The sequence below is a fragment of the Penicillium soppii genome (assembly GCF_028829465.1).
Source record: "Penicillium soppii strain IBT 18220 chromosome Unknown utg000005l, whole genome shotgun sequence".
In the NCBI taxonomy this organism is placed as follows: Eukaryota; Fungi; Ascomycota; class Eurotiomycetes; order Eurotiales; family Aspergillaceae; genus Penicillium; species Penicillium soppii.
In genome coordinates, this window is record NW_026643235.1 from 2,683,225 (window position 1) to 2,705,582 (window position 22,358).

At 49.0% G+C, this 22,358-nt stretch overlaps 3 protein-coding genes across 3 annotated transcripts; 1 reads left to right on the forward strand and 2 right to left on the reverse strand.

Moving 5' to 3' along the window:
- Positions 1 to 4,309: 4,309 nt before the first annotated feature.
- Positions 4,310 to 5,263, reverse strand: N7529_006454 (endo alpha-1,4 polygalactosaminidase; the record flags this gene model as incomplete). Its single annotated transcript, XM_057241981.1, has 1 exon — positions 4,310 to 5,263. The coding sequence occupies one exon, from the start codon at positions 5,261 to 5,263 to the stop codon at positions 4,310 to 4,312; it is 954 nt and encodes a 317-aa protein (XP_057097340.1).
- A 3,076-nt stretch (positions 5,264 to 8,339) lies between these two features.
- On the reverse strand, positions 8,340 to 11,351 carry agd3 (putative extracellular serine-rich protein; the record flags this gene model as incomplete). Its single annotated transcript, XM_057241982.1, has 2 exons — positions 8,340 to 8,606; positions 8,673 to 11,351. The coding sequence occupies 2 exons, from the start codon at positions 11,349 to 11,351 to the stop codon at positions 8,340 to 8,342; spliced, it is 2,946 nt and encodes a 981-aa protein (XP_057097341.1).
- A 2,037-nt stretch (positions 11,352 to 13,388) lies between these two features.
- Positions 13,389 to 22,227, forward strand: gtb3 (glycosyltransferase family 4 protein; the record flags this gene model as incomplete). Its single annotated transcript, XM_057241983.1, has 3 exons — positions 13,389 to 13,460; positions 13,556 to 13,645; positions 13,705 to 22,227. The coding sequence occupies 3 exons, from the start codon at positions 13,389 to 13,391 to the stop codon at positions 22,225 to 22,227; spliced, it is 8,685 nt and encodes a 2,894-aa protein (XP_057097342.1).
- Positions 22,228 to 22,358: the final 131 nt, after the last annotated feature.

Genomic DNA, 22,358 nt, shown 5'->3' on the forward strand with positions numbered 1-22,358 from the left:
ATCGGGCGAGCTTGTGGATTTTTGGCATAGTTAGCTTCTTTTTCGGTCATATTGGTTAACGATTTTATGAGTTGAATTTTTATTGCGATGATTGCTATAGAAAAGGTATGGCGGTTATTTGCAGGAAACTGTGAAGGAAAAAATTATTTCCATCTTTTGCCGTTCACTTTCACATTCATTAACGAACAATCAAAGATCGTCGTCTCGATAAAGTGGAGAATACCTAGATACCGTATTACGGTAATTTCACATGCTCTTTTCTTACCACGTAATTATTCCGTACAATTCCTAGTTTTAGTATTTAATTTTTTCCTGATCCAACAATGCCAAGAATTTCGACACATCAATACCCACTTACACTAAGCTCTTTACGTGAATCACATCCACTCACGGAGAACCTATCAATTGGGACGTGTGCTCATGAATTAAAAAGCCCCTGGTCCACAAAACACATGTTTATGATCGGAACAGGTGGGTTATTTGTGGTAGGTCCGCTCAAAAACCCATACTTAAATTTCTTGATTTGGGTCTCGATGCGAGCCCTAAGCTTAGCTTGGCTGACCGTGATTTGGGTTTGGCTTGCCTTGAATTTAGTATTGTCAATATAAGTAGGCTTCAGGAAAGAGGACACCTTCCTTTCCCGGATCACGATCCAAGCTGGGATTTTTGGAAATGTTTCTGAGTTACCGATGATCCGATCGATCCATGAAACATGCAGATAGCGCCCTGTATGCGTACGACTAATGCCGCCTTAAAAGAGCGAAGTACTCCCAAAATAGCCATGCAGGCCTGGCGCTCGGATGCCTTGGCAAGGTATATTATCGCACAACCGCCATTGTTTCAATGTGCGATGGACATCATCCTTTTTCAAGATTGGGATATTATCATCTGGAACATCTTGACACAATGCCCAGGCTGTGACACAAAATCCTAGGCTCACATAACGTATGCTCCAGGCGCCTCGGATAGAATAAAGTGGTCATGCACTGCAACAGCACCGTATGACATGGCATCGATAGCAGACTTCCGGAAATTAGACTTCAGCATTAGCGTATGTCATCACTATACATAGACCTAAAACCACGCGATACCACGCTGCATTGGAACAGGAACGATGCATGGATATAAGTACAAGGGGGGCTAAGTACAGCTGGCGCATGTTGCAAATTCGACCTGTCCCATTCTAACGGTAATGGGGCCTATTCCAGGAACCAGGCCAGCATGCGATGTTGTTACACCAAGACATGACACGCATCTACTGAAGTTGATCTGGCAAAATCGTTAGGATTACAATTTAGTCGTCCTCCATCCCCGTCGCTGGCGCAATGCGTAATGCTACTGTCGCGGATAATATTGATACTCAGCCCGGCGGTATATTTAAATGGATCACCTGTCACTACTAAAGACAGGATGGTCCCTGGCATGCTTCTGCAGGGTGCAGTTAGGGGAAAATTACCGACATGCCGTACCATTGTTTTTTCAACTCCGCTGTTTTAGCTATAAGCCACGCTATACCCCTGAGATTGACCGCTGCCCTTACTTTGTTCCGAAGTACCCGGTCCATGCCACGAGATAGTGGCTTCCGCCACCAGCGGCTTTACGCGCTGCACATGGTTGAAAGGATTTTCGATCTGTCTCTTGGCTACGATTGCCTCTGGTAGTTACCGAAAACTAGACACATTAAGTAATAGCATTGCAAATCCTGTTGTTTTTTGCGCACAGATGAGATTATCGATTGGGGGTTTTATGCAGTCGATCACTTTTACAAGGTGCATGACGAATACGCTAAAAGCACAGGCGCCAAGCCCAGCGTTTGGAGAATAATGAAGGAGTCCGGAATGGGGCATATGGCTGTGGCGCGATCAATTTTGAACATGCATGGGTGGACACGTCTAGATCTAAACCTTTGGCGAACTATCCTCTGCGCGTGCGTCCAGGTTTGAGGGGGAGATTGGGTGTAAGTTCGCATGGTGTTCATAGAGTGTTGGAAAGTGGCAAATCACTTGTCGAAGCCAGTGCGTCTGGATAGAGAGAGTTCACGCCGACCCTTATTCCGGTCAATAATTATCAGCGGCAGACCGTCCATTTCGAGATAGTGGCTAGGCAGAGCTGTCTGCAAATGAGCGCTATTCTCTCGGTTAGAATGTAATTCTCCACCCAAGCACACTAGCTGTGGCGCAAAGATTCCTTCAAAAAAAATTCTGTTCGAATACCCGCAAAGTGGAGAAAGGAACCGATCCAAAATCACCAATAAACACACTCATGGACAGGTTCACAGGAACCGGGCAGATCCGTTCGGGAGAGCCACTCGGGCGGCCGATTCTAGCGCCCCGCTTTGAGATTTTTGTGGCAACACGAACCATGCAGCTTAGCTAGTTCGAGTTAGGTGGGTATAGCAGAGATCTTTATCTACGGGGATTAGGACCAGAAAGAGTTAGGAAAGAAAAATAAAGGAAGTGAAGAAGTTCAACAATGGCGCATTACTACTGGCCATGCCGATCGAGGAGAAACATCGGGGAGTTAGGTATGTCTCTACCGAAGTTCACCGGTCTTGACTCCGTACACTGAGATCTAACATGAAACTTGCAAATACTTTTCATGCGGATGGAATTTATCTGACCTTTAGCGGGTGGGCTTTACGAGAAAAAAAACGCTTTAGGCTCTAGTCTAGGACTTTTTTCAAGAATAGTAAAGCTACTTTCTAGCGAAGTAACAATGTGACATACCACAACCTTCGTACAAAGTTCACTTCCCGGGTTCGTATGATGCAAGGGCGACAGATTAATTTCAGTGCTTAAACTTCAGCATTTATGATATGTCTACAGCGATTGAGCGAAAGACGTCTCATCGAAAATAGCCTCGCAAACCTAACTTAGTCCGTACTCGGGTACCTGATACCCTGATTACGAGCAAACAAAATAAAAACAGAAATTTTGTGTAATTTAAATTGAAAAATACTTTAAAAAACGATCAACCCACGGATTGATAAGCAAAAATACAACGGAATGAATCCACTTCCCCAAACCCAACTGTATATTTGTTTATTTCAACCATGTTCCCCACTAACAGGAACTAATTGTAAGAGCTCTCGAACCTAGCCAATGGCATCGAAGAATTTCGAAGATGCTGAGTCTGCCAAGACTAACAAAAAATCGATCTACGGAGTACCGACTCCGTAGTCCTCGCACAGAGACATGCAGGAAATCATCGACCCCCTCTTCTTCACTAATAAACGCGCTAGAATTGGCTAGAATTGGCGATCGTTTCATAAGGCCAATGAGTGGATACAAATAATAACTAATTGCTTTGTTTTGTTGCCGATTTGATCTGAATCATACTATAGTACTAACATTGGCACTATATAAGAGACGATGAACAAGGATAAAGTCCTGCTTGTATTCCGGGATTTTACAACTACTTAACCGAGGCATCAAAGCGCACGCCAAACACCAAGACGAATTACCCACTTTTTCTAGGTATACCTTGTAGAATTGGAAAAAAAATACAACTATTGCCGGATGGCTGACCCGGCGCAAAACACCGGCCTTGGCACCCGCAACTGCTCAACCGCCCGTCCAGTAAAGCCGATAATAGGATATTTGGACTGGCACTAGCCGCGGTTCTGGAAGCCTCGGAGGCTGTGACTCCGGGAAGGTGCTAGAATATGAGAGTTCCGCGCCGAGGATGGCGTCACAAGGCGGTTCATTTGTGATGAGCTCCTCATTTGGGCTTGAATGGTGCCAACGCTGGTGGATGATTGAGACTAGGCTAGCGAGGTGTTGAGCGACTATTAACAGGCTAATGGTCCAATTCTGGTGATAAATGGCGATTCTACGTCCGCATTGGATTTCGTCTATGTGATGGCATGATGTGTTTTCTCGCTAAGGCGCGTTCGCATCCTTGGGCTTGCGACCTGAAGTATCGTGTTTCTGGTAACTGTCACCGTCTATCGAAGGCAATGGCAACCGATCGTGAGAACTGAAAGGAGTTGGTGCTTTGATGGATAGGACACGGAGACTCGGCTCCATTGTTCTTTGAAGTCTAGAAGCTGACGATAGCAGAGTGCAAATGCTTTCCAGGGTTCTTCTAATGTCTACTCAAACGCCAAGCACTTTGAAGCGACTTTCCTGCTAACTTCTTTTCATCGGCTTTCAGGTCATTTGACCAAATATGGTTACATCCAACGAGATGCACATACAATGCTTTCATCATAGCGCCGAAAAGATAAAATTTGATTATTTGTACATGCGATATGAACCCCTGAAACAGATATAATGCACCAAGCACGAGTCTAAGTTTGCCGTGTTGATCACGAGCAGTATTCAACCCAATTGTTCAAGTTCATGTTTTTGATCACAGTCGAGAAGTTTCCAGAACTGTTAGCTGTGCAGGCAGACGTCTCCTGCTTGGCCGTCACGTCGTTATTGTTGTTGGTGGTATCGCCCTTGGGATACTCGATGTGGAAGACGGGCTTGTCAGCCTCGACAAAGGCCGCATAGGTGTCGCACTCGTCGTACTGAGCACATTGCTCATTGACACACCACTGCATGTTTTCAATCACAGAGTCAATGATAGCGCCGCCATTCTTGAGTCCAACCGACAGTCCACGGCTGTGGGATTGAGATGCGAGCCAATTCACGTAGTTGGTAGCCATGGCTTCAGTGAGACCCAGGCCGTTGTCATTGTCGTACCCATCGATGTTGTCAGGGTCAACGCCGTCACAGCCTTTCTTCACGGCAAGATCGAGACGTGTCTCCATGATGTTGCGAATTTTGGTGGACGTGACGTTCACCCACTTCTCGCCGGGCCAGTCATCGAGGTTCTTGCCCAGGTCAGCCTTGTCGAAGTCGTTGGCGTCACTACGCCAGTCCTCGTAGGTACCAGCGGAGAAGTAGCAAATGACTTTGCGACCCAAGTCATGTAGATCAGAAATGACGCTCGCGTCATTGTCGAAAAGATCGATGTCGTAGACCGGCGCTTCCACTGAAGTGTCGTTGATCGGGTTCTTCAGAACGATCTGCCACTTAACACCGACGGCTGGCTGCCATTTAACAGTTGTGTTGGTTGGTGTTGTTGTGTTTGTACCGGTGCCACCATTGTTACCGCTGTCATCCCCGTTGTCGTCATCTCCGCCCTTGAGACCGATACCGAGCCCAGCGCCTAGGCCAACGCCCAGCGCGATGATGACCAACGCGATGCTTCCAAAGATGAGGACCTTCTTCTTAGTGGACCAGGCCCACCAGCCTCCCTTTGATGCACCCATGGCGATGGATTGTAGAGGGGCGGAGGAAATGAAATAATTTGCAGGGAAAGAATCTAGTGACTTGTTTGTATATTTGTTGTGGAATCAAGCGTGGAGACCTAGCATGCGCCAGGAATATTTGTAGCTAACGAAGGGGGTATGGGGGGTAACCCAAGGACGATGGAGTAAAAGAAAGACGTGAAGATCAGCAGGTACTAGATCGGGAGATAGGCATCTTAAACTCCAGTTAATAGGGTCCAAGGTGGCCGGCCAGACCAACGGGGCTGAGGCGTGGCGATCCTCTAGGGCGGTTACAGCGATCGGGAAGACGAGGATGTTACACTGGGAAAAGCAAAAGCTAAGCCTTAGATCCCGGCAGAAAAGCACTTCAATCTGTCAGGAGACCCTGAAAATACTTGAAAAGGTAAGGTGAACGATGATCATGAACAAAGAGGATTGAATGTTGAATGCAAGAAATGAGGGTGCCTGGAGGGCGGTGGAAAAGCCCACTTCACTTAGCCACAGGGTTGCTTTTTTTGGTTTGGTCTTGCGCCCAATACCACAGAACTAAAAGTATGGGCGAAAATAAGGTGGTGGAACCAATGCTGATCTAATATTTAAAACTAATTACCTAGGTATCTTTGCCGAGATTATGTTGATCTGATATGGTGATCTACTTCACAACTGTGAGCTTATACACACACTCTCTCAAAGAATGAGAGAACCAGCAACACTGAAAATCAAAGAGGGAATTAAAAGGTAATAGTGTCGAATCGGCAAGCCACAGAAATTCAGGGGGCTGACAGTTGGATTATGAATCGCCAAGGTGATTTTTGCCGGTCATAAATACACGAAGTGTTTCTGTATGCAGTAGAGCCATGCACAAGGCCCCCGAAATAGACACAAAGAATAGAAAATATCAGTTCGCCAAGAACTGACTAAACTGCAATGGGTTTCGATGCCGCCAACGGCCGAAATTCTTGTACCTACTTACCGAGACGAAGATGTTGGTAGAGCGATCCAATTTTCTAGTCATTCTGCTTCTACTCATGACTCAATGACACACCTCGAATGCACAACACTCATGATTTTGGTAGTGTCAGATGGGACGGGCGGTAAATAGCCAAAAGTTTATGATTTCCCCAAATGCTCTCATCTGGAACACTGCCAATGACTAATGTGAGGCCATATGCGTGCGCTGGCAAGCGCCTTAGGTGTCTAGAAAAAGGAATTCGTGATCGGGAATTTGGGGAGTGTTTTTTTCGTAATATTTTACAAAATGAGTATTAGTGGGTGGTATTGCACTGTAATCATACACAAAGTCCGAGCGAATGTGGTATTTGCAGTAATTCGCAACACCACCAAACACCGGTATTTTATTCTAGCCCTAATCAGACTAGTTAAACCCGACAGGCCAAATTACTTTGAAATATTCTTGTTGATCCGTCAATTTGTGAATCTAGTACTAAATAACCCAATCGTCGGATTTTCCATTCCCGATATTCCGTTGGACGCCACAACCGCTTACTGAGACAGCACTGCGGGGCTTGGCAATTAAAAAGCTCACTTTGTACGAGGTGATTTACGAGAGGCTTCTTGTCTGAGATTGAAAGCCTCAGCCGCGCCAAGATTATATTCAGCACTTTGACGGTGTTGTATTCGGCAAGTCTGACAAGTCATCACCACTTTGAACCTTACCTGTTTGATCCCAAGTGATTCAGATGGAGATACTGTACTAGATATGCACGCTAGCAAGACCTTTCGTTCCCGTCTTTCCTCATTCAAAATATACCTAGGTATTTCTCCACTTGTATTTTTTAAGAGAAAAAGTTTGCCTCTCCGCACTCAAGTTGCAGGGAAAGAAAGTCAATATTGAAAGTCAAAGCGGAATTGACAGTTGGAGTAAGCACCAAAATCTGAGGTCAATCCAAGCGTCGGGCATATACATATACCCTACATCATACATATTGCTTACCTTGTACCATGCATAACCCCGGATCCGAGTGGCTTCGCTGATAAATATATTTATTCCAGACCATATTCCGAAATGGCACCATTGTGCGGTCCGTTATACCGAATTTGGTGTTGAGCCTCCCCATGCCAGGCCCAATTGAGTCATTAACACATAGACTGCATAGGCGAGCCTCGTATATCCCCTCCCCGGATACACCGTAAATGCCCTGTGTATGCACCCTGCATGTAGAGTGGATGCGTGTAAGCAGGAATCATCAGACATTGCAGTGCGACGGGGAAAGCACAGGTGGCTCCACGTAGTTTCGGTTACATTATGTTATTGCTACCTGGCTTACTACTGCATCCACCGGCTGCGAGACATGATCGTTAATTTTCCGAGGGATCGCTTGGCACGGGCTCAGATGTGTGGATAATGGGGCTCCGGCTGGGTCGGATGGATAGAGTGGCGATGGTGGTTTAGAGCGGGATATGTTTAGAGACATAATTAGACTTAGTGTTGTTAGAGCGCATTGTTTTGGGTCTAGATGGGATGGACTTGACCCGTTTAGTTCTTGCCAAGAGATGGCCGAGTTTCATCGATAGGATCAGAGTTTTCTCTCTTTTTCTTTGGGAACAAGGCTCAGTGGGGTGAGTTTGTAATGAAAGAATTTTCCAGTAATCTGTGCTGGTTTGGTAGTACACTGGACTTCACACAAGGGGTCCGGTTCCGTGGTTGGCACAACGTTGTCGACACTGCTACTTGGGACCTGCAGTGCGGGATTGCTGACCCGTCCACCGGTGTCAGACCGCCAGTTAACTTGCTCGGAAGCGCTTTTCGAAACGATGTCCTCTCTCAATGAAGATATCTACAAACTACTGAAGAAGGATAGATCGTTTTCCGAAAGAATCAACGTATATTATCATATAGCTATACTAGAAATTTCCAGACATTAGGGAGGGCGTTCAATCTTCGTATCAACAACAAAAGCAGGAATTTTTGCTTTGCATATATAGAAACCATTATTGACATCTGAAGAGATATCCACAAGAGAAAATGGGGAAAAAAAGAGAGGCAATCAACAAAAGAAAGTTGACAGTAGATCGGCTTGTCAAGTCAAGACAGGCCAGTCATACCTCAAACTTCTTACAAGGAAATGGGGGTAGACAGAGTGAATGTAACAGGGGAGCCAGAGAGCTTAACCCAGACGGTCAGGGGGTCGCTGCCGAGCTGCTCGGTGGTAAAGCCCTGGGTGCTGGTAGGAGCAACGGGGAAAGTGACAGGGATGGGGTCAGTGCAGGTGTTGCCGGTGGCAGACACGGTGACCGCGGTGATCTTCTTGTTGCTGGTGGCGTAGCTCAGAGCGTAACCGCAGTGGTCGCGGTTGTAACGGGCCAGGAAGGCAGCGGACATCTGCAAGGAATCAGTCAGCAAGGGAAGTCAAGGTTATGGGATGGAAAACGGGGCTCTTTATCTTACCTCCTGGTGAGTAAGGGTAACAATGGGCCACGAGGCGAGGCGGACGAATTCTTGGACCACGGTCTCAACCCACGCCTCGTGGATGGAGTATTTCTTAGACACACCGTTGATGGTGATCGGGTCGACATCGGCGTTGCGGAGGTTGGCCTGGTGGAACATGTAGGGATCGTGGTACAGACCGAAGAGGTGGCGCATGGTATCGGCCTTCTCAGTGGCAAGGAGGTCGTCAAAGGTACCGGAGCCAGCAGAGGTGGCAATCCATTCAGCCACGGTGCAAGCAGGAGTATCGCAGTTGTAGTAAATGCGAGTGGCCCAGCGGGGGTTGACCTGCATACCATCGAAACCGTTGGCGGCAACGGTGGTGAAGAGGGGCCACATGGCATTCTCAGTGTTCAAGAGAACAGGGCGGGTGTTGTCACCAACACAATTAGTGATACCGTTAACCCACCAGGCGCGGAGGGCATCGCCGTTGTGGAGACCGGTGATAGCAGGAGGAATGATACCGTTGGAAGTAAACTTGGTAGCCTTGTCAATACCGACGGCCTTGAGCCAAGCCTGATTGAAGCTGATCTCCTTGTAAACATCACTGTAGGTAGCGTTGTTCTGCTCCTCGTGGGTGAAGGTGTGGGAAATGTGACCAAACTTGTTGAGGTTGCTCTCGGTGGTCCACCAAAGCAGAAGTTCATCCATGGAGTTGCAGGTAGAGGTCCAGTCGTAGACAGTAGGAGTGTTGGGCCACAAGTTGGTACCGGTGCCGAGGGGCTTCTGGAACTCAAGGGCGGTGTCAACGGGTCCATCGTACTCGATAGCGGCACCGCAAGTGTCCCAACCCTGGTCTGAGCTGTCGGAAGCGTTTTCAATGTTACCATTACCATTGTGACCGACTTCGACAAAGTAAGAACTGCCGGCAGGCATGATGGCGTTGATGCTATCAGTCCAGGTGGCAACGTTGGTCAAATCCTCGGGGCGAATACGGAAAGTAGTGCCAGCCGGAGAGTAAATGTCGGTCTCGAGGAACATGTCATCAATCTGGGTGTTCAGGTTGACACGGCGGTATCCGGCGTGCAGACCACGGGTGATCCAGGTAATCCATGCGTGCTGCAGGTAGCTGGAAGTAGCACTCCAGGTGGTGTCAAATCCAATGAAGAAAGCCATCTGCTGACGGCCATCGAAGTTGTTGATAACAGCAGCAACACTTTCAGTGGTGAATCCAGTGGTGGCGGCAAAAGAGGCAATTTGCTTCGTCGAGGTGGTGTTACTGATAGTCGCGGGGTAGTGCCACAAACCGCTGGTGCTGACACCAGCACCGGTCTTGAGGCCAGATGTGGGGAAGTCGCTGGTATCGGTGAAGGAGACGAGCTGCTCAACGCCAGTGTCACAGCATCCACCAAGGGCGGTAGTGCCGTAGTTGGGGCCTGGGTAGACATCGTATTGAACCATGCGAACACCGTACTCGAGCTGGTAAGCATAAAGCTGGTTCCACTGATCGGTGGTCAGGGCACTCTGGAAGCCGAGGGTACCGTAGTCATAGCTGACTTCAGAGGCAACGACAATACCGCCGAAGTTTCCTCCGGCAGTACCGTTAAGATCGGGAAGAGTAACACCGGCGGAGGGAACAATCAGAGTGGTGAATGGAATACCATATCCATTGAGACCAGAGCTGGCGACACCGGCGGAAGCAGCATCTCTGGCAATGACCAGAATGTTGGCTGCAACGGCGGCGTGATTCAGCGGGGTGGCTGAGGCAGAAGCCGAGATGGAGATAGAGGTGGAAGACATAATGGGAGTAGTCAACGAAGCACTTGATGAGACAGGTGCAGATGAAGCCCCGGAAGATGAAGCAGCAGAGGAAGATGCTACAGAAGACGAGACAGCTGAGGAAGAAACAGCCGACGAGGAAACGATCGAGGACGAAGCAACCGGGGAGGAAGCAACAGAAGAGGAAGCAACAGAAGAGGAAGCAACAGAAGAGGAAGCAACAGAAGAGGAAGCGACAGAGGACGAAGCAACCGAAGACGAGACAGCTGATGAAGAAACAGCTGACGAGGAAACGAGCGATGAAGCAACGGAAGACGAAGCGACCGATGAAGAAGCAGCCGACGATGAAGCAGGGATGCTCAAAGAAGAGCTTCCTGGGGGAACAGTGGCTGAAGAAGAGACACTGTTGGATGCAGAGGAAGAAGCAGCCGGGCTGGTAGAAGCAGCAGATGAAGGAGAGGCGCTAGCGGAAGAACTTCCAGGAGGCGAAACCACAGAGCTGGAAGCGGAGCCTGAGGAGACAGATGAAGACCCACTTTGAGCAGGGGTGGAAGAGCCTGACGGGACAGTGACGATCACTGAACTCGAAGCGGAACCGGAAGTGGTAAGGGTAACGAAAGTGGAAGCACCAGGGGTGCTGGTTGGGGCAACGGTTACAATGGACGAACCACTACCAATTGGGGTAGAGGCCGAGACAGAGACGGAAACCGAGACCGAGGGGGTCAACGAGGGAACAGAAGTAGCGACAGCAGTTGAGCTCACTCCACCCGAACTACTAGGAATACTAGAGGGAGTCGAAGTTGGAGGGTGATAGGCAATGACAGTTGGATTGTTCTCAGGCCAAACACCCGGGGCAGTGTCGCAGGTTATAAGTCCATAGAAACAGCCGATCTTCAAGGCCCAGACTGGAATGGCAACCATCGTGATCTTGACCAGGCACGGACGCGTATGGGGGGGTCACACAATATGCACGTCGACGACACTAACGACTGACAGCTAGGGAAATGCAATGCGAGATGCAGAACGAATGGACTTAGCTGACCTGTATCATCCCATAAGAGGATCATAACCTTTATAGAACCCATGTGGAGATTGGCCAAGGCGCAAAGACCTATCGCCTGTTGTGTCTACTCGTTAAATTATGTGTAAATTAGGTGTGAGATAATGCCGAATGGATCTAAAATCTCACTTCGGTCTTTCCATATGGGTCTCCATGTGGCGTTCGGTTTCTCTAGAATGGGGAGCATAAGGCGAAATGCTCCTATTTCGGGATTGAGATCGGGTGATTTGTGAATTAGGGGGGGGGGATTGAGACATCCGTAAGTGTTGGCACAGTTTTGCTGGGTTTACTATTGGTCAATCGTCAATTAATCTTGGCAGGGCCTGGGAAATTTTATGTACTGCAGGGTGAGCCATGGCTTACGTTTAAAAATTATAATTATTTATTACTTCGTATGTAAATTTTAATTTCTATTCTATCTTCGGAATAAAAAATTATCAATTAAAGAAATAAACTGGGGAAACATCGAAACTAGGCAATCGAATCGATTGATCGATTAACCGAGACATAAAGAACGCCATAGAGAAAGTAAAATGCTCCGAAATGAAAACATGAAAATACTCTGCATGTTCGGGGCTCGGCCCCGACGCAAAGACCTCTTAAATCCGAAGCACTTCGACTTGGGGCTCTTACAAAATACAGAGGCGTATCGGTCAGGGGTAGATCCGTCAGGTCCTAACCTTGGCGTGGGGAAGCGACTGGGATAACCGATGTGTACCTTGTGTACCTATTTAGGGAGGTGGATTTCGTATTCGGTTGTATTTCGGAGATGTATGTATTTACCGTCAATACTAGAATTACATAGTAATTTTCACTTACACAGCCTTACGGGGTTGCCGTGTTTTGTTTCGATTTCCGCCGGGACCTTACCCCTTAAAGGTTAGTAACTTTTGTACGTCTTTTTTCTAAGTCCAATTCTTTGTTGGCACAGGCTTTTATTTCGATTTCGATTTTTTTCCAGTGCATTTATGATGAATTATTCCTTTCTTTTTTTTTCCTGCCAAGACCTGACTATTCCTGGTCTGTCTTATCCAGCCACTGCAGAATACTGCGATAATTCTAGGCCGTGTTTAACATCATGCATTCGAATTTTTTATTATTATTAGTTCACACGCTAAGCAGGCGAAATCCGGCTTGGAATAGATACATATCGACAATCAGTAAAGAAAAATAACAATAGAACACAAAAAAAAAAGAAGATGTGTTCGAACAGTGTAAATCAAACAAGTTGTGTGTTGTGCTCAGGTAACCGCCCCAGCAGGTTGGATCGAGGTGCCTCCAATTGCCCACGATGTGAATCGCATGGCTTTGCTGTACATGCACTAGACATGGTACTTGGCTCCACCAGGCCTTGTCTCATCGGCCACTCCTGGTGCGGTCTGGTAGCGGCCTTTCTTAGTTCTGCATCTAACAGAACCTTTAGTGTGCTATTTTTGCCCCGTGTTTTCCAGATCGTTGCTTCAAATAATAGACGCTTAGACTTCTATCCGGTTATAATTTTTACCTTTGTCCTAATTAGTCTAAAAAAGGCGAAGTTATAGAAATTCTTTTCTTTTTCTGTTTTCTTACTCCCCCCTGACACAGCAACTGACAGGGAAACCCTGGGAGGCGAACTTGTCTACTTTACTTATGCGGTTTGGAGAAGTGGATATTCACTTGAGCAATCCCCCCACTACTCTTTTTTTTACCTTGATCACCTTGTCTACAATTTGAGCTCCCTTAGACCTCTCCAAACTTTTGTTCACCTTTAGCTTTTATTTGCGATCAGTCACTCGTTTAATATCGCTATGCGCCTGAGTGTTTGAGAAGGTCTCACCTCTACTTGGTGATTCTAATCTCCAAGCTCTGATACTGCGCCGAACATTTAATCGAGTCGAGGACTCACAACCTCACCAAAAATGACGGATCGCCTTCCAGTCAGGCCAAATCCCCTTGGCTGGGATGCCATGAAAGGGCACTGGTGGCAATTTGTATGTTGATTTTGGTTCCCTTTACAACTTGACGTGAAGCGTGCGCGTTCTCGTTGGTGAGCTCATTAACATGGATTTGCTAACCACTTACCTAGATATTTATTGGAGTACTATTGCTCACTATCACTATCGGCACTGCATCGATCATATATTCGGGAGTAAGAAGAATTATCAAATACTATAAGGTAAGATATAACCACAAAGTTCTTGGGCAGATTGGGTATTAATCAGGGCTTATCTTTAGACAAAACCGCCATCCGATGCTGTCTCTTCAAACGTCTTGAACCGTCTCAGCAAACTAGCCAACCGAGAACTTAACTTGGTTGATACCCGTTCGCCCAAGGGAAAGCCCGCAAGCTTTGGAGTATATTTGGGAAGCTTTGAAAACCCACCTACCGCCTCGCAAAAGAGGCTATTGCGAGAATGGGACGTCTTGATTGTGGACCCGTTCAAAACGGGTGTTGCCCAAGCTATTTTGAGACACCAGCACAGTCAGGTGCTGGGACGTGTTGATTTCGCCAAGATACTATCCCAAAAGGCGTCCCCCTTGGCTATCATTGAAAAGGTCGAAGAACTGCTAGCAAGCAGTTTCCACGATTCTGCATTTTCTGGCATTCTGTTCGCCAACTGGGAAAATGTGCTACAGCCTACCGCCCGGAGAAAGCTGCTAGAGGCTGTCAGCAGCCTCGGTCTGGCAGTTTACCTCGAAACGGAGGCCCCGAATTTCCTGAAGGATCGAAAGGCCGTGCAAAGCGATGCCGTCGCTGGCTTGGTCATTCGCAACGCCAGCATCATGCCCCAGGGCGACAAGCGGGACTACTTCCAAATGACCGAGCTACAAGCAACCATCAAGGCATTTGTTTCCGAGTCTTGTATGCGAGACTTTGTCGTTATGGCCTGGGAAACAGTCGATGACAATGCGACTATTCCAAATGCCATCGTTCGCCGGTCTATTCAGTGGTGCGGTTTCTACAGCGCAATTACATGGATCGGCACCGAATCTGCCCTTCACGACGCAGACTTGAACTGTTCGACCCTCGAACCTCTGCCGGCTTTCGGCTGGCTAAAGGAAGCGGAAATGATGAAAGCCCACGATATCTGGCGTGCCAACCTGAACATTCTGCCTTCGCCCGATAGCAAGGATGGCTGGGATGTTCTCAAGCCGGTTTTCTCCACTGTGGATGCACTGCTCGATTCGTCGGAATACGACTCCAAAGCTCCAGATAGTCCGACTGCCCGAGTTCGCGATCCTCCAGAGTGGGTCGCACAGGTCAAATCACAGGGCAGCCCTCTCTCTATCTCGATGTCAGGAATGGCCTACAACTCCCTCGGTTGTTTCCCACTCGGTGCTGACTCCACGCCACTGGCCTTTGCGGAAATCGTTCAGTCTCAACAACGTCTCAAAGCCCTCAACCTGCTTCATCCTGTTCCTACGGCAAAGATCCAGAGCATTGGAATCCTCTTGCGTCAATTCTATGACTCTCTGGACCTCTCACATGATGACCACCACCTGGCAGGTTCAATCAAAGAACTTGCTAACTGGGCATCTAAAGATACTTTGCGTGTCAACCTTTGTCTCGATTCCGGTCTACGCAAGAGCTCCGATTTCCGCTTCTGGTCTGTGTTCGAAATGGACAACGACGACGGTATTGAGATCTACGTATCAAAGAATGCGCAGGGATTGGCTGGTACTATTCTTCACACCTACCTTTCGGCTAAAGGATTCCCTCGGCATGTCTGTTTTGATGCAGAAGCGACTTTTGCAACCTGGTCCCAGGATGTTTCCCCGGAGACTGGCCTGCCTCGTCGACTGATTCAAGATATCGATGTTCTCAGCCCCGAAGAGCGTCTGCTCCTCCTGCAGCATTTGTCTCTCACTGACGTCCAGAGCGAGCTTTCCGACGTTATCTGCGCCTACATTCGCAAGCAACTCGTGGATGCTCCTTCCTTTGCCCAATTGAAAGCTCTCAACACCGTTGGATATCTTGAAGAGTCTACCTCTGCTGAGGAATTGATTACATCTCGGATCAACTGGTACATGGACCAAGGATGCAGTCACCCCTCGCTGAACGTTTGCCTTGATCTTTTCCGCCAAGTCGAGAGCGTCCTTTTCGATGTTCTGAGAAACCGCCGTGAAGATGAGCTTGCTGCTATCACTAGTGGTCTCTGCTCGCTTCTCCAGGGCGGCTCCGTTGACGCCTATGTGGATATGATGGCCCTCGCATTGTTTTGTGCTGCGAGAAAAGGTGCATTTGATGAGATCTACGCGGAAGTGACAGATCGCAATCCTCTCTTCAACAACCACCCAGACCAAGCTGCTGCTTTTGCTGAGTCTTTTGCCCTTGGATCTCGCTGTGAAGCATACTTTGACGTGTCTCCCAGTGTGTTCGGAAAGCTGCTTTCCGACCGATTCAGAGCTTATTATAACCACCACCAGCCGCCGAATTGGGCGAACGGTGCTCCTGTACTTGCTACTTCCTACGCCGGAGCGCAGATCGATGTAAATCCCGATGAGCAACCGAAGGCTATGCGTGGCTATCAGCGTTTCACTTTCTTGAGTGTCTTCGCCATTCCAGCTTTGATCGATATCATCCTCCTTACTATGATTGGCCGTGGCCTTTATCTCTCTGCTGCCATGTCCTACGAAGAGCAAGACAGTGCAACCATGGCGTTGATGATTTCTTTGCTTCTTTCTGGTGCAATTGGTACCTGGATTGCATGCGGTGGCCCTTACTACCTCATTTCGATGGCCTTCGCAGCGGCGAACATGTTCGTCCTCATCCGCCTGATTGCTGGTATCGCTTTCACTGTGGCTGGTGGATTGGTTGGCTTCATCGCCATTTCCGGTGTCCGGGGCCCTCGCGCTGGTATAATTTTCTACCTCTATTTGATCGCCCTGACAATCTACTTTTCGACCTTTGCCTCCCTTGCAAGCTTCAGTTATCCAGGTTCGACATTTTTGTCAGGTCGCAAGCCAATCATCTACTGCATTCCTATCCTGTTCTTGTCGCCGATCATCACGGCCTGGGCCGGCCATGACTCCGTCATCTATCTCGCCATCATCTATGTCTTCATCGGTGTGCTTTTGCTTTGTCTTCGTAACGTGACTTCCAAGTGGGTTACCTGGTATCAGAGTGTTCGACGCACTGATGATACTGAGATCCGAAAATGGTACATCACTGCCTATGGAAACGATGATGAAAAGGTCTTTGCGGGTTTGAGCGACCCAGCTGCCCTCAAGCTGGCCAGAGAAGCCCTATCAAAGGATGTCATCGCCGAGACGAGCCGTGGCATTTTCTCCAAGGCATCCAAAGATAAAATGGTTGTTGAGCTCGCCAAAGACTGGGAGTCAACCAACTTTCTTCTCGACTGGTACTGTCGTCATGCAGATGTTCCCCGTCCCATTCCTTTCAGCTCAGGTTGGAACATTCAGACCAAGGTCGCGCTCGACACTCTGCGCAACTCCCAGAAAGGTCTGCGTCTGCACAACGCATTTGTTCACTGGCGCCAGTCCAGCAAGGAGATTGGATGTGGTGTTCTCTACTTCGTGATCGCACTTCTCGACAGATGGGTACAACTCCTTAGCGGCGATCATATGCTCGGTCTTGCTGGCGCTAGTACTGTGGGTGTTGGGGTTAGCCCTTCCAACGATTCCAACGCTTCCAAGGATAACAACGATGCCAACCGATTGGCTGTCGGTTTTGCCCTTGCTTACTATCTGATTGGAGCTGTGCTCATTGACACTAAAGCTCAAGAATTGCACGATGCTCTCGGTAGCAAAGCCCCTATCTGTGTCAAGTCTGCAAAGGATATTAGAATCGCTCAGAAGAAAGAGATTCAACTCCGCCGAAAGGTCTACTGGCGGGTTCTGTTCAGGTTCCTCTTGTGGCACGTCTGGAGTTTGGCACTTGCTACCGCTCTCATTTGGACATTCCAGGAATCGAAGCAAGGCTTTATCATCTTCTTCTCTTATATTTTGGCCTACACTGGTTTGATCTGGTATCAATACACGAAGATCTTCACGGGTCCTCACGCGCTGAAGCCTCTTCTCATTGGTATCTGCATCGGTTTGCCTCTCGGAATTGCGTTGAATGTTTGCGTGCCTCATTTCCAGTACGGCCCAATCATCGGACTCGGAACTGCCACTTGGACTGTCGCCATCCTCTCGGTATGGCACTCCAAGATGGGTATGCCAAACAAGGTGGACTCGCCGATTGAACTTGGCCGGACTTTCCACGCTTTCACTACCCCGTGGTCAGACCCCGAGTGGTCCCAGCAGGAACTGCAAACTTTCTTTGAAAGCTACTTGCTGCTGCCTTCGGACTCGCGGTTCAAGCTGAACCCTGCTGTTCATCCTGGTGTTGAAATCAAGAGTGCTCTGCTTTCACGCAGAGAAGAGCTCAGGATTGAGGAGGCATTCCCCTTCTCAAATAATATTGTCAACACTGCGATCTCTTCGTGGGAAAAAGGCGACATTGTCATTGAGCTTGTCTCTCCTGGCTCTCTTGGCCCTGGCATTCGTGCCTTGAGCTGCAGTAGTACGGGAACGAACCAATTGAAGTTAGCCATCACCGTCGGCGGCCTATTGGATGAGCGTCTCGATATCAGTGCAAACTGCCAAATCATTGCTGAGACTTTGCTCCATGCTGTCACAGAGCTGATGATGGGTGTTCCTCACGAATATGCATCGCTTGCAGGATCAATTGTCTCCGGAGGTGTCACGCACACAATGGCTCGCCAGCTACGCGAGGAGGCTAACACCTCTACAGTTGTGCGCTGGGCTAAGAAGGAACTTCTTCGTCAGCTGTGTCTAGGATTCGAGGCTGATATCCACTGGGATAAGCTGCCGACCGAAGTGCGTGATGTATTGCTGAAGCGTTGCCTGGGACAACAATGCAGTCTTTCCAACAGCCAACGGCAGTGGCTTCAGCAGAGTCTTTGCAAATTTGACACTGATGACCTTGATATTCATGTTGCCCGTTGCAATCTCGGAGCCGCCACTGCTATTAGTGTCCTGGACTACGCTCATTGGGGAACTGGCGAAGCAGCTCTTCCAAAGGAACCTGAGACTTCAAAGTACATTCCCTACATGCCCCGAAAGCTTCCTTTAGCCTTGTCGATGGTCAGGTCCCCCGCAAGCTATGTCTATCACAAGCTGGGAACAATGGTCAAGTTCTTCGTTGTGGCTTTGGTCGCAGATCCAGAGTTCCAGAGAGAATTCAACTACGTCACTCAGAACCTCCCAACGGTTGTTCGTGTTCCCACTGTCTTTTTGATGAACATGATTTGGGTCTATTCCAAGCTTATGCAAGATTTCTGCTTGTCTTTCTTTTTGTTCCATGGTCGCCAGAACGTCAAGCGACTCTGGGAGGAAACCAAGGGCATGACAATCCACATCAAGAAAACCCGGGTCATTGTTCAGAGTCTGGAGGGTACCTTTACAGCCTTCAGGCACCACGAAATCGATGGTGGCTTCAAGATCTACCACTACGCTGGCGAGCACAAGACCGAGCCCAAGGAGGTCAAGTCTCTCAAATACGTCAGCACCTACTCAGGTGAAATGCATCTGCTTGTCAAGCAGGAATTCAAGGACGGCAAGGTGACCAACGAATACCACTACGATTACCAATCCCCGAGCAAAAAGGCCTTCAAACTCGGAAGCAAGTCTTCTTCTCGCATTCCCTTGGGACGCCGTTGCGTGTCTGGACCCAACCATCTACAAAGTGTCCAGTATAACCGCAAGGGTCTCATCGAATCCGGCTCCTACATGAAGGACGGCAATCTTATCCGCTTCAAGTATCATTATCGCAAGAATCCTCGCTTTGGTGATGAGTTGCTACGTGCCGAGTTCGTCCTGTCTCATATCAGCTGCACGGTGTCTTGGTGTGCGGCTCCCCGCCGCCACCCCGAGAAGGTCGAGCGCTGGATTCCCCACTCCAAGGTTACCGAGGCTAGCTTCGTGCAAGGTGCCGATGTCTATGAGAGTCGCTGGCTATATGATCACAAGTTCCATCCCACAATCTTCACCACTATCAACGGGCAAAAGATACAGACCCCGCCTATGATTGAGCACGATTATCTGGGTGTCCTGGCCAAGCCCAAGTACACCAGCTTTGTGCATGACAACCCCTTCTTCTACTGTGACAGCCTTCAATCAAACCTGCTTACTCGAACCTTGGGAATGACCAAGAAGCGTTTTGTGGTTTCAACTTCCCGAGCTCGTTCGTTGATGTGGAAGGCGTGGAAGGACCGCGTTGACTTTGATGCTATCATTGTCCGCTGGATGGATGACCGCATTCTACGTAGAGACAAGGTTCTCGCTCCTTACTGGCGCAGCCGTGATTGGGGCAACCTTGGATCTGCAAAGAAGTATATGGATCTCCGTGCCGATGCGATCATGGCCAGTGCCGATTTGGATGACAATATTTCCAGCTGGACACCACTCGCTGTGAAGATTACTGATTTGCTCAACTTTGGCCCTGGTGGTGACGCTGTTGTCAATACTCGCTCAAAGAATTTCGGTACCGATACTGACAAGACACTCCATGTCATGGCAGCTGATAATGGCACTTGGCCAAATGAAGGTGGTGGTGTCTCCGCTTGTCGGCGAGACATGATCAACTCTCTGCGAACTATCAAGTGGCACATGATCTGTGAGTCTGCAAACGACTTTGGCGTCCCCAAGCATCAGACCGAGCAGAACATCCAGTCTCTCAAGCTCATCCCACTTTGGGGTATGGATTTCCTCACTCCGACTCACGGTCTGTTCCATAACAAGTTGGATGCTGAGGTTGAGAATGTTACTTCTGCGAGCGAGTTTGACATCAAGATGAACTTCATTCCGATTCTTACCGCTTTGGTCAAGGGCGCTCGCGCTGTTCACCTGTCTAAATCCGACATTCACCAAGCAACTCGAGCGCTGGTCAACCTGAACACATACTTCCAGGAGTCCCGTCATTGGACCCAAGTGTGGAACAGCGAGTTGGTGAAGCAGAGTTGGCGCGAGCTATGGCTTACTCAGGAAATGTCGAACACTATGCCATCATCCGAATGGTTTGATACCGAGCTTCCCACCCTGGCATCTCTAGATGTCGCCCTGGAGCTCTGGTACCGCTACCTCTTCATTTTCTCGATCCCGGTTCCTGAGAAGATTCCTTCCACGTTCCAAGCCTCGCATCACAGTGTCAGTGCCTCTTACGGTGTTGTATGCAAGATCAAGCGCAATTGTACCCTTCAAATTTGGGATCATGCCATCAGTTGGCGTGAAACCAATCTTTGCCTGTCGTCCGCTCTGTGCAAGCTCTCGCCCTTCGTTCGGAACGCTCTCCTCGGATTGATGCGCATTACGTCTGTTTTGACTCTCCACCACGCAGATATCATTCTTCCCTGTGCAGACTTCTTCAACCCCGGTTGGGAGGTTGAGATTGGTACCTGCCAAGGCACGATTGAGCACCGCAACACCTTCCGCCGAAAGATTGATCCCGTCGTCAACGGTATCACTGACATGCAAAAGTTCTCCCCGGTCAAGGAAATCAAGTCTGAGCGTCCCACTGTGACCATGTTGTCCCATGTTTGGTATGCCAAGGATATCAAGACTGCCCTTCTTGCTGCGGATATCATCATCAACCAGTGGAAGTTCGACGAATACCATCTGGACATCTACGGTGCCATTGACAAAGCCCCAACATACTCCACGGAATGTCAAGAGATCATCGCTTCCAAGGGTCTTCGCGGCCGAGTCACACTTTGTGGAACTGCTGACCCTATGAAGGTCCTGGAAAACACATGGCTGTTCCTGAACTCTTCTTTGTCCGAAGGTCTTCCTCTTGCTCTGGGTGAAGCTGCTCTTACTGGTGCCCCGGTTGTTTGTACGGACGTCGGTGCTTCCCTCCGCGTTCTCAGTGACCCAGATGACTTCTCTCGGTTCAGTGCTGTCGTTGCACCCAACGATGCCCTCGCTCTCGCAAAGGCCCAGATTGGCATGCTTGCGATGCTGGGTGAATGGAGCAAACACAGCGAGGATACTTCTCCCGCACCAGTCCTGACATCCGCTCCCACAGCAGAAGAGGTGGCAGCTATCACCCGCCGCATGTATGAGAAGAGCGAGCACCGCCGCAAGCTCGGCATGATGACCCGCAAGATCGTGCAAAAGTCCTTCAGCGGTGACCGTTACCTCCGCGAACACGAGCAGATGTTGTGGATTGGTAAATCCGCCAAGATGATGGCCAGCCGCGCTGCAGGCGACCCGGTCGAGCCCGCCGACGTGGCAGCTGCCATCGAAACAGGCGTCGATGAAGAGATTATCACGATTCCCCGCGGCGCTGTTAACTCTTGGCGCTCATCTGCCCAGTCCGGTATCTCCACACTATACAGCACTACCTCTCAACTCCCCGGTCGTGGTGGCTACCAACGTCCTATGTCCGATATCTCTTTCATGAGCGTGAGCAACATGTCCACGGATACCGAGTCCTTTGCTCGCCTGCCTGTATTTGCACCGAGGCAGTCTATGATGTCCAATACCAGCTCCCCAGGTAACAGATCGCCCATGTGGACTTCAAACCATAGACTGTCTGTGCTGAGTCCCCGTTCCCACTCCCACTCCCGCGCCGGGTCCAATGCGCGCTCCGTATCGACCGCTGGTCGAGAACAGCTGCGGGGCCTGCAACGTGAGGATTTCACGCCGTACCGCAACTCGGATGTCAGCGTCGCCAACCGCGAGGACTTCATCAAGGCTGGTGGGCTCAATCCCAGTCCTTTCTCGTCCTGACCTCTCTGCCTAATTCCTCCCCTGCACATAATGCATTCCTTCTGTATACTTCTCTCATCGCATTTTCTGTTTATATTTGCATTCTCCGGTGTCGCATATGGTCTTCGGGATGAGCCATTGGAAATATTTGG